The following is a 17243-nucleotide window of genomic DNA, read 5'->3' on the forward strand; positions in this document are numbered from 1 at the left end:
CTTTTTAAAATACATCTGACCACTTCCCAGACTGGGTAGAGTTCATATAATTTAATCTTTGATTTAGGGTCTTGCAGTGCCCCGAGGCTCTGCATTCTCTTCTGCTACTATAATTATACATGCAGAAGACGTACAGACCGGGCTCCGGTGGCCTAGAAGCTAATTTCTAGAATAAATCCTTGCTACCACATCTTGTGACTTCTGCCTTTCTGCAAGTGGAGTTCAAAAACCAAAACACAATTCCACTTAATTGAGGATTCCAGGTAAGGGAGGTCCACTGCTATGTCTTTGTTAAGCGCCTGCCACGGTGGCCCACAATTAGTCACTCAATAAAGGGTCCTTGATGAGGGAATTTCGCAACACATGATTTCTGTACAACTATAAGTTTGATTTTGATGCAACCACTCATTTCTTTGAAAATCAGGGGGCATTCACACACAGGTTTCCCTAATTTCCCTAAAGTAAAAAAATCCAACCCTTTACAAGGAATCGCTGTGCTCACTTTGGAGCAGCAGAGACACATAGGCCACCATGATGAAGCAGCAACTCCCAAAGGAACCTAAAATGATGAATCAAGGAACTGTGACTCAGGATGCACAAGGCCAGGGACCCTGGGAGGCCAGCAACTGGAGCCACCTCAATCAGTTCCCAAGCCTGGGCTCCGCGGAAGTGGTCTGCCTGGGCTCTAGGGACCCAGTTTCAGGCCAAGTTCCAAGCTCAACCCAGCCTAAGCCAATCTCTGTGCCCACACCCTCCCACATGAACTTGTCCCTTAAACCACGGACAGTCATCCCTCCCATCTCTAAAGGGCCACGTCACCACCAATATGATTGCCGGCTCCTCTGCATTGTCACGTCTCTGCTGAATATAGAATGCCCTCCCCATGCCAACCCTGCCATTTCGGAAAGCCCAGCCTCTTCCATAACCACCACCACCACCACCACCGACACTGAACTCTGAGTTGCACTGGAGGCGATGGACAGAATTCAGGAGGTATGTGAACTTGAATGGGGGAGAAAAAAACGACGTCTTTCTCTTCACTAACCTCTCAGTGGAAGGTAACAGTTCCTTTTGTTATGATAGGAGGCAACTGTCACGGTAAATTCTCCAGGACCTGTGATTTGGTCACAACAGATAACGTCGTACACACATTCACATCACATCACAGTTGATGCAGAGACCTCAAAATTACATTTTCACTCTTCCCTACGCCAAAATTAGAATGGTTAGACCTGCTGTTAGATCTTATCATTGAATGAGTTATTAAAGAAACATATTGCTGTACCATAAATTTATTTCCTGTTTTGATAGCTTATATTTCAATATAATTGATTTTCTTGGTTAGCCTCTGTATTTTTATTTATGCATTTTAAAATGTTATCTCAAGAAGGGGTCCACATATGCTTCACTAGACTTGCCAGAAGGATTCTAAAAGACACAGAAAAGGTTATGAACCCATTTGGTTAAGTAAAGGCGCAAGCACTACAGCCAGACAAACTTGGATTCCAATATCCCGGCTCTGCCAATTTCTAGTTCTTTGCCTTTGAACAAAATTATTTAAACTCTCTGAGCCTTGAATTGATTGAGGGAGCCAATACAGAAACAACACCTACCTCGTGAAACCATCCATTCATCAAAAAATTAACTGACCACCTACGTACTTTGTGCCAGGTAAAAGCCTACAGCAATGAACGTGACAGAGATGGTCCTTCCGCACTTTACACAGAAGGTCATGCTATATAAAGTGTTTAGCAGTGATGGGCATACAAGCATGCTATAAACACTACAGTACTACTGCTAAAGCCACATTTAGTGTTTAATCATATGCCGATTTATGTTGCCTCCCACGTACAACTGTTGGTTCACCTGATTTATGCCCTCCCAACAAGACTTCTCAGAGCTCAGGGTCTGGGCCTCATACTCAAGAGTGGGCAGCTTGTTAGATGCAAAAACACAGGATGTGGAACCAAACGGTTTTAGCTTCAAAAGCCTGCCCTGCCACCTGCTAGCTCTGAGACTATGCCACAGGCCAGTAGCTGTCCCCACCCAAATCCATTCTCTCCTTCCTCTATAGTAATAGAACCCCTAGATTTTAGCTGGGCACGTGGACACTGAGAATTAACGATACTATTTCCCAGCCTCCTTTGCAGCAAAGTATGGGCATGTGACCAAGTTCTAGCCAATGGGGATGTAGGCAGAAGTGATGTGTACGATTTTCTAGGAAGTGTCCTTAAATTAAGAGGGCTTGCCCTTCACCAACCCGTTTCGTAGCACAGCCATCTTGGACCATGAGACGACCTTGGGAATGGAGGCATGCACATGGAACACGACAGAGGGGGCTTGGGTCCCTACCATGGTGGAGCACCATGTCTCGTTGGTACAGTACTCTGCCTCACGTGACTTCCTTAACCTCCCTCGACCGCCATAACCCTACCTACAAAAAGGTGATAATATGATGTATTTACGCGGCAAGGTTGCTTTGAGGACTTAATGAGATAGGGCTTGCTTCAGAACAAGGACGACAGTTAGGAAAGGAGGTATTACTACTGTTCTTTTCTTGCTGCAATGAAACATGTTGGACATTGAGACTCTTAACACCATTCCAGATGCCCAGAGGCGGCTCAATGATTCCCACGGTTGGAAGGCATCTGGCCACGTAGTCCTCCAGACAAGAATTCCCTTCTCTGGCACCCCTGTCTAATGGCCCCCAGGAAAGGGAAGCACACTACCTTTGGGACAACTGTTGGGCCAGGGGTGTTTGTTCACCCATCAATCAGGGTCTTCATCCTCTTCCTTCAGAACCCTTCCCCCGACAGCTGCCATGACCTCACTTGTCTCCTCTCTCTTCCTTCTCTTCAAATACAGAGCGCACTCCTGTCTCTGCACTCACTCCCACCAGAACAGCAAAGTTCCTTTCTATCTCCTTGGCAGTACCTTCTGGCCTCTCCCCCAAGAAGCCTCCCCTAACTAGCAGGGAAGGGAGGGATGGCTTCCCAAGTCCCATCCTATTCAAACAGGAGGCATCTCAAACTCTACAAATGCAATTCTCTCCTACTGGCGAAGAACACAAACGACCGTCAGCCATCCATTCTCCTGCACTGATCCAGAGATGTCTCAATCCCCTCCATTTTTCATCGCTAACACTTTTAAAGCTATTTCATCTTGTTTGCAGCATCAGCACTGATCGGGGAGGCATAACTCTTCGTGGCAATGCAAAATTGAAATTTGCTTTATGTGCCTAAAGCTTATACTCATCTTTCCTGATGATTCCCTTCCTGTTCCTGCATACACAAATCCTACGGTCTCTCCCACACTGTTTTCATCTTTCTGTGTCACTGTCACTCACACAGGCAGCTCCCGGGCACAGCCACACCCACCTGTCCTGTTCACATGCCCTCTTCCCCCTCCCCGTCACACCACACTCACACCAGCCCCTACTCTCTCTCTCTCTCATCGTCTGCCTCTCAGGTTCCACCCATTCTCAGTCATGGAGACTTTCCTGCCCTCATGGCTCCACCAGGTCGAGGCTTAAGATGGCTTTAGAACTGGCACAAGGGTGGCAGTGGCAGTCCGTGGTTCCCCCGTTGGGTGGGGGACCCAGAGCGGCAACAGGAAGAAACAAGACATAGTGGTCAAGAGGGCAAGAATCAGTACCCAGACAGGCAGAAGAGGAAGAACGTGATCCCAGACATGGCAAAGGAAGGGAGTTAAAGGCACAGGCCTGACACTGTCAAAGGAGCCCCCAGTATCTCAGGGGTTTACCCTGTATGCCCCCCCACCCACATGCTGTCGCGGGCTTTCTAACACAGACAGCCACTTCTGGAGCCTGGCAGCCCTGGCTCAGTCTCACTTTGCGCAGCACTTACCCTCCTTTTTACAAACAAAATTTGACTCCAGGTGTGTGACCCACATGGGCATCCAACCTTGGGATTCTTTACTGTTTTAAATTCACATTACACATTAATGTGCATTACACAGTAAGAATGCAGACCCCCCCCCTCCCCCAGACTGCAAACAGGAAGTAAGACCCCAACCTGGGTGTCGTTCCCTCCCCATATGCCTTTGCCTTTCAAGGTTAACACAGTCCTGGCAAGGTCCCCTCCCCAGCAGGGTGAGAGTCATCGAGGGATGAGAAAAGAGGGGATTTCACCAGTGAGGCTCAAAAGACCCGGCAGAGATTAATAGGCAGGTCAACAGTTCCAAACCTTCCCCCTCTCACCACGTCTGGTCTTCTGCCACCATTCCCCTTCCATGCCACCTTGAAGCTCATTTTCCTCCATGGTACCTGTTTTGTACATGAGGCTGTTTGTGAAGGGAAGAGAAACAGTGGCCAGTGCCAGGGCCCAGGCTCCACTCCGAAGTGGCCCAGCAAAGGGACCAGCAGGCAGCCTTCCATGTTTTAAGCAGCCAGGAGAAACAACAGGCACAAATGTCACACTTCCTTGTTTTCCCATTGGTAGTTCCTTCTGCCCAGGGGCCCCACCCTGCCACTCAGTCCTGTTTCCCCACCTTAGCCACATAACCCACCCCACCCCCAAACCTCCAGGAGGGCTCTCCTTGTTTGTCCTTTGAATTCGCATAAATCACTAATTAATGATTTCAACCCAGACACTAAGTGAATGACAAATACAGTGTAACAAATACCAATACAACATTTAGGATGGGCGAGTACAGAGCTACCTGCCTGAGCACACAGGAAACACGGTATCCTGACTCACACTTGGGCAGAAGACTGACTAAACTGCCAGATCCTGCGTCCTTGTGTGCTGGAGCAGGGAGGGCTGCCACTGATGACCTCATGCTGGTTCCTTAACTTGGCTCTACACTGGAATCTTCTAGGAGAGCTGCACGACTGGAGCCCAGATCACCTTCCCAGAGAACCCGCTTGCATTGGTCTGGGGTTGCTGCCTGTATTTGTAAAAGCTCCCCCCGTGATTTCGACATGCACCCAAGTTTGAGCACCACTGACGGAAAACATTTATCGTCCGCCCAGACATTTTTCAACGCAGTCAAGATGTTTAGAACACCGTATAGGCTTTCACTGTCAAGATAACCCTTGGAGGTTATCGTCCCATTTTACTGAGCTTCAGATGTCACTCCCAGTGAGGCTGAGATTGGAACCCAGGCTCTCTAACGCCACCCATATGTGAACACTTGCAAGAGTGTAGACAATGAATGAAATCAGTCTCCACTGTCAGCAGGTCATGAATAAATTCCATAAACGCAGGACACCTAGATTTGGAGATGCAAACTCCATAGGCAGGAGTGATGACCTCTTCTGAATGCAGGGGACCCCGCCATAGAGAGGGCATGGGCTGTGCTCACGTGTGAGGTCTGAGGCAATGGAGAGAGGCGGACAGAGCCTGGCCAGAGAGCTTATCCTACACCCAAGATACCACATCAGATGGTGCTCAGTGGCATGGAAAATTTGAGAATGGGTGAGTGCTGGGCAAAGCGTGGCTCTTCCTTGAAGAGAGAATCCTTAAGAGAGGTCTCTCTTTATCCCCAAACAATGATCCGAGCTTCTTTGGTGAGGGGACGTAGCACCAGTACCATCAAACATTTTTTGTCTCCAAACTACTTAGGTAGGGCAAAGCATCCTTTCCACCCCTTTCTCCAACCACGCCCACCTGCCCTCAAGATAAAGCACCATCATCATCAAACCAACTTTCTGACCAAGTGGCTGACAGTGTTACCAGGTTTGGATTTGGAACGAATGTGGACCAAGCACCATGTTTATAATACTGCAAGAAACCACCCCACGGTCCACATGGGGCCCCCAAACCACCAACACGCTGATGGGGGACCTCACCCCTGCAAGGCCTAGGCAGACCTTTAAGGACAGTAAACGTTCTTTCTTAAAGACAACACACAATGTTCCACCCCGTTCCTCCTGGGTCAGAAACAGGCCTCCTGGTACCCTCTTCCAACCTGTGTCACACACCGGCTGCCTCCTGGTGTCCCGCAAAGCCGAGAGTTGATGGGAAAGAACCACAAGGAATTACAGGAAGCAACAGCAGGTTAAACTTTCCCATCGATCGCACTGATAAGCAGCGCCACTTACCCAGCACAGCCAGACAGCTGAGCACCTGGAGAAAGCACTTCATGTCGGCAGCGGAGAGAAGACACAACACAGGGCGTTTGCTCTTCCCTCCACACTTAATCTCTCATCTCTGGCAATCCACTTAGACCTCCAGGGGACAGTTTTGGAAACAGAACTTAACTCAGAAAATAAGAATAGGTTAAGGAGAGACCAGCAGGAGGGAGTCGGGGGTGGGTGGTGGGTGGCATCTGGTTAAACTCCCCTAAGCAAAGGAAGGGTCCAGAACAATTCTGCAGATACTCTAGGCTTCTGCCACATCTTGTGCCTGGTGGTTTCCACTGGAATTGTAGACTGCGGTGGATTAATCCTCGAGGAAAAGGTGGGGAAAGTCTGAGAAAATCCCTTCATCCACTGATTATACAGAAATGTCCTTGGCTTCCCGGTGAAGGTGTCTGCAATCTCCCTCATTCGGATTCCCCAAAGGGAACGGGGCAGGTTTTGTCAGAACCTTCTGACAGATTTGCCAAATCGCCCTGGCCGGCCTCCACTGTTTGGGTTTCCTCATCAAAAAGTCCGTCTCCCATCGTGGTGGTAGGTCACGGAGCTGCCACCTGCCCCAGACCTGCCCAGAACACACGAAGCAAGTTGGCGTTCGGCAGCCCTGGCGCGGTCCCACCGTACCAGCAGATTTCTAAAACAAACACAACAGAGATTTATCAAAGGCCAACACAAGCAACGCAAAACCGAGAGGGGCTGCGCGGGTCCACACACCTGGCGCCCGGTCCCGGACCGTGACAGTCACCCTTTGCATTCTGACCTTGGGCAAGTCGCTACGTCTGCCTCCGCCTCAGTTTCCCCGCCCAGAGCAGAGCAACTGGAGGAAGCCCGATTGTCTCCACCACACTTTCGCCAAACGCTTCACTCCTGGGAATTCCTTTCACCTCCCACCGATCCCGGCGCCGCAGGCAGACCGACCGTCCGCGGGGGCAAATCGGGAAGGGGGCCCCGGGGTGGGGCCGTCACTCCCGGTTGCACCCCCGACCCCCGCCCCAGACGTAGGCGCTCCGCGCGCGCCGCGTCCCAGGTGGCCCCGCTATTGTTTTACCTTCCCGGGTGTTTATTTTTCGCTGAGTATAAAGAAAAGAGACGGAGGGAGAAGGGATCCGGGGCTCTGCTTCCCGCGGCCGGGGCGCGCTCGCCCTGCGCCCAACCGGCCAGGGGAGGGTCTCGGGCCCGACCCCCGAGCCCAACCGGCGCCGGGCCCGTCGCCGCCCCTCCTCGCGCCGCCCTCCGGCTCGGGTCCCCTCGCTGCCGCCCCTCCCCGCGCCTCCCGCGATCCCGGCGAGTCTGACCTCACGACCGCCGGCTCCCTCCGTGCGTCGGTCCGTGGGTCTGTCCGTCCGCCTGGGCGCACGCCTCTGGGGACGCACCGCTTCCTCCCTCTGCTCCCGCTACGGCACCAGCAGCGGCGCTCGGCCCCTCCCGAGTCCCCGCCCCCTCCACTCCCGGCCGCTGCACCGGGGCTGGCCGAGCGCCGGGCGAGGGCGGGGGCCTGGAAGAGAGGCGCCGCCCCCGGGCCCACGCCTCCTAGCCGCTCCCGGAGACGCGCGGCCGGGCTGCGGGCCTGGCCCGAACCTGGCCGGGTGCTGGCGGGACGCTCCGGTGCCGCACCTGCCGGTGGCGAGGGCCACCCAAGGACGTGGACACAGCTGGTCTGCGGACCGGCAGCCCCGAAAGTTAATCAGGGGTCCACATGCAGGCTGCCCCCGGGCCGCCGGCTAGATGCACAGGCCCTTCCCAAAGCCGGGCGAGGGACCCACGGGCCTTGTGAAGGGTGACACAGGAGCGAGTCCTCTCTGTGAAACAAAGCCCTTGGCAGGAGATGTGATTCTGCTCACATAGTGGAACCCCAAGTTGCGCTTCACTCTAGGACCGAATTTCCTAGAAGCTGAGACCGCGGTGGACTCTGGAAACAGCCTGGATTCCTCCACTTCCTCAAGGCTGGCCTTGGCTGAGTGCTCCCTGAGCCTCAGTTTCTCCATCTGTTATGTGGGGAAATAGCCTGTACTTAACAGGGTTATGTGCACATTTGTACAACACTTAGAATGGTGCCTGCCACATCTTAAGTACTCGGTAAATGTAAGCTATGATTATTTTATGAGGAGCAGTCCCATCCAAGCAAGTGCTGTTTCACTCACTCAATGCTTATACAGCACACACGTGCTGGGTTGGCATATGCACAAAGGGACCAAGGTCGCATAGGACAGTCCTGCCCTCCTGGAGCTTGCAGTCTAGTGGGGAGACAGTAAAACAAGCATGGCACGGAAAGAGCAGTGTGGAGGAGGCATGTGCAAGGACGGGGCCCTGTGTTGGGGGGCTGAAGCATGAGGAGAAGGGGGGGTTAGTCAGCCAGGAATGCTTCTCAGAGGAAATGAAAATGAGTTGGATTGAAGGAGCAGAGGGAGCCTCCAGAGGAAGAGGAGAGAGGGAGGGCATCACAGGCCCTGGAATCAGCATCCCTGAAAGCCAGAGGGGAGAGAGAGAGAGGGTGACCCAACAGAGAAATCACTGTTTGGGCCCAAACTAGGCTGTAAGAAAGCAACAAGAAATGAGCAGAGAAGAAATCTGGTGCCAGGACCCGGACAGCTTTGCACGGTGAGTTAAGGAGTCTGGCCTTGAGCCCAGGGCCTTCGCAAAGTGTCTGCAGGATTTGATAAGACAGTACTATTAGCAGATGTCCATTTTAGGAAGACCACTCTGGCCTAGCTGTGGAGGATGGACAGGAGGGGTTCCTGCAGGAGGGTGGGGGTGTTGCTGCAAATCCAGCCAAGAGGTAATGGTGACCAGGGCCATAGAAGCAGCAATGGGGAGCGAGCGGGGTGAGCAGGTCCCCTTGAGGTGAGAGGTAGGCTCCATGGAGTGGCGGGTTGAAGGTGAGGAATGGGCCAGAAAAACCAGTTCAACCTCAACAGCTGAGATGTGGACACTAGGATAGGGTTAGATGGATTGGAGTCTGAGACGCCTGAGGGGCATGCAAGTGAAGATGCCCAAACAGCGCTTGGAGTGGGGGGCAGGGTGGAGTTCCGAACTCAGAAAGGAGCCATGAGTTTGTGTGTAAGACATTTTTCACCCTAATGAACTGTATGATAGTGAAAGGATATAGTGAAGGAATAGACTGATAATTCACGTATAAAAAAGCAATGAATACCCCCCCCCCCCCAGCATGCAGGGCAATAAAGGACATGCTACAGGGGATACAAAAATAACTAAGGGGTCTCACTTGCCCCACCCCTCTCCCTTGGCTGTAAGTTTCTTGCCGGCAGGATTTGTCCTTAAATAATCATTTATTCCAAATAACTCTTGGTATTGTGATCTGCATATAGTAATCGCACTGTAAACACTTCAATTAAATTGAATTGGATTAAGTATTTATCACATATGCCAAGTATTATATTGAAAATCTCCTCTTGTTTATTAAATAGTCCCCCTTCCCCCCAAGACAACCCTGACTCTCGCTTCTCTCTATCTGCTAGACTCCTTCATTTATTTATTGAGCATCTACTGTGTGCCCAGAAAACTCTGCTCTCATGGCACTTACGTTCTAGGGGGAAACAGACAATGAACCACAAATATTTAACATGACATGTGTTCTGAGGGAACACACGTGGGCTAAGGGATTCCTGTGTGTATGTGTGTGGGGTGGGGAGGAGGTGTGGCGATCAGGGAAGACCTCTCAGGGGCAGTGACATTTGACCAGAGACCAGATTAAAGGGAAGGAGGGAGCCTCGGGCATTTCTGGAGGAAGAGCATTCCAAGGTGCGGAACAGCAAGGGCAAAGCCCCTTCACAAGCTCAGAAACTAAAAGGTGTGTCAGTGTGCTTGAAAGGGCCTAAGAGAGAAGGAGAGGAAGGCATGTTTTCCAAGAAGTCACGGAGGCCAAATCCTGTAGGTCCTTACAGGCCATGGGAGCACTTTGGATTGTTCTGACCTGAAAAGAAAGGATAGAGGTTTGGGGGGGGGGGGTAAGAGTGGGAGCGGGGCACTAAAAAGGAGGCTCAAGTGAGAGATGACCAAGGTGGTAGAGATACAGGTGGTGAGAAAGGTATGGAATCTGGAAGCATTTTGAAAGTACACGCAATGGAATTTTCTGAAGAATTAGATATGGAGAGGGAGAGAAAAAGAAGAGTCAAGGAATCTTCCAGGACATCTACCTCGGCCTGCTTTGGAGCTGACCCCACCAAGCTGCGCAACCTCTTCTCTAAGACAAGCCTTCCCAAGCCTTTGCTGCCCCACTTCCTCCATCTTTGAATCCTGTACTCAATTATTCCTTCACAGTTCTTTCTTTTCAACCTACCCCACCTCCTATTACCCAGATCTCTTGCATCCTTCTGGATGATCTCTCAAGCCTCAACTTCCATCACCACCCCAGAGACATTACGGTGGGTTCCCAGCATGGCGTCTTTCTAATTCCCACATTGACGGAACAGCTAAGATAATCTGAGATAGCTAAAGAACTGTGCTAACTGTAGGGCAGGGAGAGTAGAAAGTTCAATTCAAAGAATGAATGCCTCTGCCTTCTACACATAGAAACAATTAAATGAAGTAAGCGCTGGACAGTGGCATGATGGTGGCCCTTTCGGGAGGTCATCTGCAGGCACAGAAAGCGTCACAAGGGAAGGAGAAGCCTTGGAGGACAGGAGGGGACATATGTCTGGTGCCCGGGGCCTAACATTAGTAGTTTGCTTCACATCTTATGTTGGAATGTTGAAGCCTCTCCTGGATTACCGGCAATCGGGTGGATATTTGGGATGTTTTGGAAGACTCCTTAACCTCGCCCCGCAACCCCCCAGGGAGGAAATTCAGAAGGCTACAGAAGCCAGGCTGACGCACAGCTTCAGCAAAGCGTGGCAGTTGGGAACAAAGGTCCAGTGTCGCCTGATTTTCCTTCTCTTCAAGAAAAGCAGGAAATCCAGATTTTCGTTGAATTCTTCTTCCTAATCTTTTTTTTTTCCATTGGAAGCTAGTGTTTAAAAAGAAATAAAACCCTGGGAGCAACAACACCGAATCTGTGAGTAGGATATGGCCACTGGTGCTATCAGTTTGAGGTCTCCTGACCTATTTGTAGCTGTAATCAAAGGCTAACATAAAACCACAAGTGACATGAAGTTGCAAAGGAAAAAAATTTTTAAAAAGGGGCAGGGGGCATTCGCCAAATTCTCTTTTGCCAACTGAAAAAAAAGTTGAGGGCAAGGCATTTTGTGTAAATATCCCCTGACACGTGGTGCTCACAAGCACCGACGTTAATTGCTCTTACTGCACTTTGAAATGCCAAGTGGGAAGCACAAAACTCCCCACCTCCAAATAATTCTGATGGCAAGCTTTCTTCCTGAGGATTGCCTGCCTACACAGGCGAGGATACCCAAAGCTGAAGACTACAGATAGCTTACACAGGGCGCCATATGTCTTAAAAAAAAAATAAATAAATAAAAATCGAGTTGACTGTCACATTTTGATTGCCATCAGGGTGGCCAGGGGCTAGGTCCTAAAGCCTTCCCCACCTGTGGGAGCCATCTGGCGTTGGAGAAGGGTCTGGATTTGTCCCCCACCCCCACCATGGAACTCTGAAGACTTTTTTTCCAGCGAGAGAAGTTAAGGTTCTATTCAGCTACCTTTCTCCTTTCTTCACAAAACCCCAGACCTGTGCTCGCTTATTCTCTGGCTGACAGAGAACAGTGGGTCTGGGAAAGAATGCCTGGGTGTGTGTCCCAGATTTGTGTTTCCTGACACTTGACTCTGGTCAAGTTACATTGCTACTCTCACTCTTGGTTCCTCATTTGTAAAAGGGGATAACAATAGCACCTGTCCTCACTGTGAGGTTATAAGGATTAAATGAGCTGATCTAGAGAAAGAACTTATCAGAATGCCTGGTACTTAGTACTCAGTACTCATGAGCTATTCTCTTCACTAATTATGCACCTCACATAGTCTGAGGAGCAGGGAACAAGAAGTCAGAAATTCTAGCTTGCAGTCCGGGCTCTGCTGCTTATGCTGACTTTTGACCTCTCTGGACCCAACTTTCTTCTTCTGTAAAATGACTTTTGGTTTGCCTCACCAGAAGGTCTCAAAGTGGCTGGGCATGAATTACTCCAGAAACATTAAAAATACCAATTCCCAGGCCCGACCCGGAAGTTCCAGGTTCCAAACGTCAGTGTGAGACTGAACTGGATGGGCCCGTCCAGCTCAAAATGTGGTGATGGGTTTTCACCAATCCACGGTCCTAGTATCTTCTCTATTCAAGTTCACTTCTGATTTTGATTGATAGTTCGCTCAACTACGTAGCTTGTCACCCAGATCAAAAGAATCAGAAGAGCTCCTCTTTTCCACCCATGTGCCATTGTGAACTTGGTTCTGACCACGGCCTAGAGGCTCCCAACCTTCCCACCCCAAACCTTGAGCATGTCACTACTCTCCGTCCCTCTTTTCCAAAATCTCCGCAAACCCAGATTTTTTTTTTTTTTTAACCCAACAGCAGTTTTAGACCCTCTTTTCACATCCACCTCTGGCTCACCACCTGTGCTCTTCCCTCCATGCACTCCCTCCCTTTGCTAAAGAATGAACATACCCCAGAGCATGGAGCTAGGCAAGGAGTTTGAGCTCAGGCTGAAGGCCATGACACTTGTCATGTCGAACTGACTGCGCTGAGTTACACTGGCTGACTCCCAGTCTCTCTCTGTCTCTCTCCCTGTCTCTCTCTGTCTCTCTCTCTGTCACTCTCTCTGTCTCTCTCTCTCTCTCTGTCTCTCTCTCGCTCTCTGTCTCTCTCTCTCTCTCTCTGTCTCTCTCTCTCTCTCTCTTTCTGTCTCTCTCTCTCTCTCTCTCTCTCTCTCTGTCTCTCTCTCTGTCTCTCTCTCTCTCTCTCTCTCTCTCTCTCTCTCTGTCTCTCTCTCTCTCTCTCTCTCTCTCTCTCTCTCTCTCGATGGCCCAGGGTAGCTGGGCTGGCTGCCAGGGCTGGCTGCCACTTTCAACCATGCTGTTATCCAGGTAGAGGACTCTTAAGAATTTAGCTTGGCCTCTCTCGTGAAACAAACAAAAAAAATATCTTAGTTTGATTATAGAGATTCCGTCCTTGCCCAGGGGAAGGTGTGTCACCATAGATCTGAGATTCTACGAATCCAGACAACCATGAGCTTATCACAGAATAGAATTTTCTGCATGTGAGGATGTTCTTTCTGAGACAGACATTGTAAGCCCACTGATTGCCAGGGCTGTCTGGCCTGATAGGGCTGGCATGTTGCCTCTTTCTATAAAAAAGTAGGAAGACATTGGCAACTGTCACCCAAATGTATATGAGCCCAGCTGACAGTTTCCACAAGTTCACTTGGAAGGTAATTATTTGGAACTCAGAACATATTTCCCCATAAGAATAATATAATAAATGGTGATTATATTTCCAGGCTGACACACAAGTCTGTTTAACACTTCATAGGCTTAAAGTGCTACATATTTTAGAGGGAAAAAAAGCAGTAAACCAACAATACAGTTGGACCAGCAGTGATTAAATAATACAATGTTAAAAAATAACATAGGGGCAAGAATTTTGTTTTTTTCTTTCTTGGGGGAAAAAAAAAAATTTAACAAAGAATCAGATTTCAGCACAGCTCGGGGTGCTGAAAAAAGTTGGCAAGCTTCCGGTCCTCGTGGAGTTTACATTTTGTACTTATTTTTCTGTTTATCGTCTGTCTTCCCCATGAGAAAGTAAGCTCCCTGTGGGCCTGGATCTTGTCCGTTTTGTTCTCTTGCGCATGCCCCAGGCCTAGCACATTGGATGTGCTCAATAAATATGAGTAAATGAATTCTACTTGGGGAGACAGACAACAAACAAGTAAGCAAATAATTATGCCACCAAATGTCAGATGGTGAGAAGTGCTGTGAAGAGAATGAAGGCATGGAGGTGGCTGTTTTCATGAAAGGCTTCTCTGAGGAAATGATATTTGCACAAAGACCTGAATGAGGGATTGAGTCATGGGGGAAAGGGGGCGGGGGGCAAGAGGACTGCTGCTTTTGGCAATATCAGACCAGGTAATGTGAACCCAGGTTCCCACTGTCAACTAACATACCTGGACAAAACTTAAATAATGTTAAAAACAGAGTTATTTACATGGTGAGGAATCACCAGGCAAAGGTTAGGAGAAGGGGAGGGCCGTCACTCAGAGCCACTGTCTCCCCAAGGACATCTATGGAGAGGCAGTAAATATCTGCAAAACTGAGTGGGGCTTTGGGTGGCTTCACAAGGCAAGGAGACAAACATTTAACCCTAGAACTTAGGTTAAAGTGCTTCCAGCCTGGGGACAGCACCAGGTACCTTCCAGAAGCAAAAGAAAATCCTTTTCAGAGGAAGATCCTCCAATTATTTCAAAATGAAATTTTCAGCTAGTACTAGCATTACATCTCGTATTCAGCTATCACCAGGAAATAAGACAATATTAGTGAGAAACAGCAGACAACTGAAACAGGACTGCAAAACCTTGAGATATCGGATTCATTCCACACAGCCAGTAGGGCAACCATGCTAACTATGTTCAAAGAAGTAAAATTCAAACTTGAAAATGTTGTCAGAGAAACTGCAACTACACAAAGATCTGAGGGAAGAGTATTCCCGGCTCAGAAGAAAACAAGTGCAAAGGCCCTGAGGCAGAAACAAGCTTGGCACGTTTGAGACATAGAAAGTCAGTGTGGCAGGAGCAGAGAGAGCAGGAGAGAGATTGGTGGAGGGTGAATTCAGAAAGGAAGGTGAAAGCCAGATCATTTGGGTTTTCGGGGAATCTGGGTTTTATCCCATGAGTCAGAGGAAGCCATTGAATGGCTTAGAACATCAAAGTGGCAGGACGCAATTTACATTTTTAAAAGGTCAATCTGACTGTTGTATAGGAAATAGACTGTAGGGAAGCAAAAATAGAAGTAACGAGACCCATTAGTAGATTATTACATGGTCCAGGTGAGAGATGATGGAGAATTAGTCTAGAGTGGTGGTGATGGAAGTGGTGACAAGTGAAGTCAGGATATACGTTGAAGGGAGAGCTGACAATACTTCCTATTGGATTAGACATGGGGTGGGGTGTGAGAAGCAGGTCAGAACAGCTCCCCACCCCAATATACCTTCTGTGTGGCCCTCTTCTCCCCCAACGCCACATGGTCTCTACTCCCCTCTCAGTAGACTACCCTCTTATGGTACTTTCAGCCCAGTCCTTTTTCTCTGAGCTTTACACCTATAAAGCCAACCTTATCTTTTGAAATGTTCTACCTGGATGTAACCAAATCTTAGACTGGCCATGTCCAAAACTTGGCTCATTATTTTTCCCTGTAAACTGTTTTTCCTCCTCAATTTCCTATCTCAGTTAATGATGCCACTTTTCACTCAATCATATAAACCAGAACCTTTGGTTTACATGATTAATTTTGTACGTCTCACCTTCCATGTTCACTTCCTTGGTAGCTGGGACTGTCAATTCTCTCTCCTCAACCTCTTTCGAAGCTGTCTGTTCCTCTCTGTTCTCACGGCTCCTGCCCTAGCTCAGACTTCATTGCCTCTTCCTAGACGACTGTCATGGTTTCCCACCTGGTCTCCAAGGTGGTGGTCTCACTATCTTTTCACCCACCCTTCTAAAGAGCAAACGTGACCCTTTTAGGGCTACCAATCGCTTCCAGAAGATCCAGACTCCTTCAAATGGCTTATAGGCATCCCAGTTACTCTTGATCTTTCTCCAACTTGTCTATGTTCTGATTCTTCCCACTTTGATCCGGTCTTACACGGTCACCTGTGGTTTCCTGGACATGCCTTATATGTTGTTATTCTGCTCGGTCTGTCTTTTCTCCGTTCACTACCCATCGACTTGGCAAACTCCCACCCTTCTTGGAGGTACAGCTGAAGCATCAGCCTCTCTACGAAGCAGCCCCCCTTCTTCCCACGCTTGCTTCCTCCCAGCATTGAAAGCTCTGCACTTAGTATAGACCTCTAAGGTCTATACTGCTTTTGCACTGGTTTAGGTAATTTGTTTACATGTGTGTTTTATTACCTAGTGAGCTTCTGGAAATCAGACTGCCTGATGTGACTGTGTCTTCTGCTCCCCGTACTTGCACCAGATACCTAGCGGGCACTGGACTAGGGCTTTATGGAATGAGTGAAGGAGTGGGTAAGTGAATCCCCTGGACTACACCTGCACGCACACGGAGTGCATCCCAGGCCCTGGGCTCCAGGAAGCTACAGCAGCCAGGGTGTGCGGGTACATCATGAGCTTCTCTGGATGACTTAGGCCTTGGCGTAGCACATGTCAAACTGCTCTGGAAAGATGGTTTATGCAAACAAGTAGGAAGTCAAATTTTTCTGTTTCTATGTGTACCCAAGAGGCTTCATTACTGGTCAGTCTCTTTAGTTCCATCTACAAAGGCCCCTGGCAAGGGATATCCGTCCCCTACCACCACTACCCATGTCCCTGAGAACCCACGTCCCGCCCCAATTCAGACTTCCTGGCCTTTGGGACTTAATCAGGAACAGCATGTCTGCTGAGGCTTTAGGTAAATTTGACAGTGTTTAGGAGCCTATATATGTGCCTTAAGTTTACCACACAAATTAACATACGTGGACCTGACCAAGCTTGTTTCGTAATCACTTGCCATTGCTATGACCCCCCTCCACCCTCATCATTCCCTTCTTCTCCTCACTTATAATTTTTCCATTTATGGGAGAGGGGGTGGGAGGGAGCAGAAAGGAAAGAAAACAAGTAGGAAAAGAGAAATTGAACCAGATACAAAAAATTGAGAAAAGAAAGGAAAGAGCAGAAGGGAAAGAAAGGAGAACGACAGAGAGAAAGAAAAGGGAGAGAGAGAGCAGAGGGCAGAGAGAGAGAGAGAGAGAGAGAGAGAGAGAGAGAGAGAGAAATCTTTAAATTAAGTAACCATACATGTGACTGTGAACTATATCTGAATTATCTCTATTTAAGCAGCCGGGACTTCATGACAGATATTAAATATTTAATTGACTGGAGAAACCAATCAGAGAACAAAGCCCCTTTTCTTTGTGAGCTATCATATGATAACCCAAACACAGTAGTTACTATTTTTCTCCAGACCCTATCAACCACAGCCGTCTGGATCTTGGTTGTAGACCACTTAAAAAAAAAAAAAAAAAAAATGCATGTGTGTA

The 17243-nt window shown here is 49.0% G+C and overlaps 1 protein-coding gene across 4 annotated transcripts in view; it reads right to left on the reverse strand.

Moving 5' to 3' along the window:
- IGSF3 (immunoglobulin superfamily member 3) overlaps positions 1 to 7554 on the reverse strand; it is an 88849-nt gene extending 81295 nt beyond the window's left edge. For 3 of the 4 annotated variants that reach the window (XM_074318415.2, XM_074318414.2, XM_074318413.2), the window contains exons 1-2: positions 7396 to 7554; positions 6065 to 6734 (exon numbers count right to left, since the gene is read on the reverse strand). In XM_074318415.2, the coding sequence (XP_074174516.2) occupies positions 6065 to 6107 (43 nt within the window). In that variant the 5' untranslated portion in view covers positions 6108 to 6734; positions 7396 to 7554. Of the gene's footprint in view, positions 1 to 6064; positions 6735 to 7148; positions 7298 to 7395 lie in introns of those variants that run through there. The other variant, XM_019730616.3, reaches the window with a different exon arrangement.
- Positions 7555 to 17243: the final 9689 nt, after the last annotated feature.

The sequence above is a fragment of the Rhinolophus sinicus genome, chromosome 7 (assembly GCF_057876585.1).
Source record: "Rhinolophus sinicus isolate RSI-liver-muscle chromosome 7, RSI-T2T, whole genome shotgun sequence".
In the NCBI taxonomy this organism is placed as follows: Eukaryota; Metazoa; Chordata; class Mammalia; order Chiroptera; family Rhinolophidae; genus Rhinolophus; species Rhinolophus sinicus.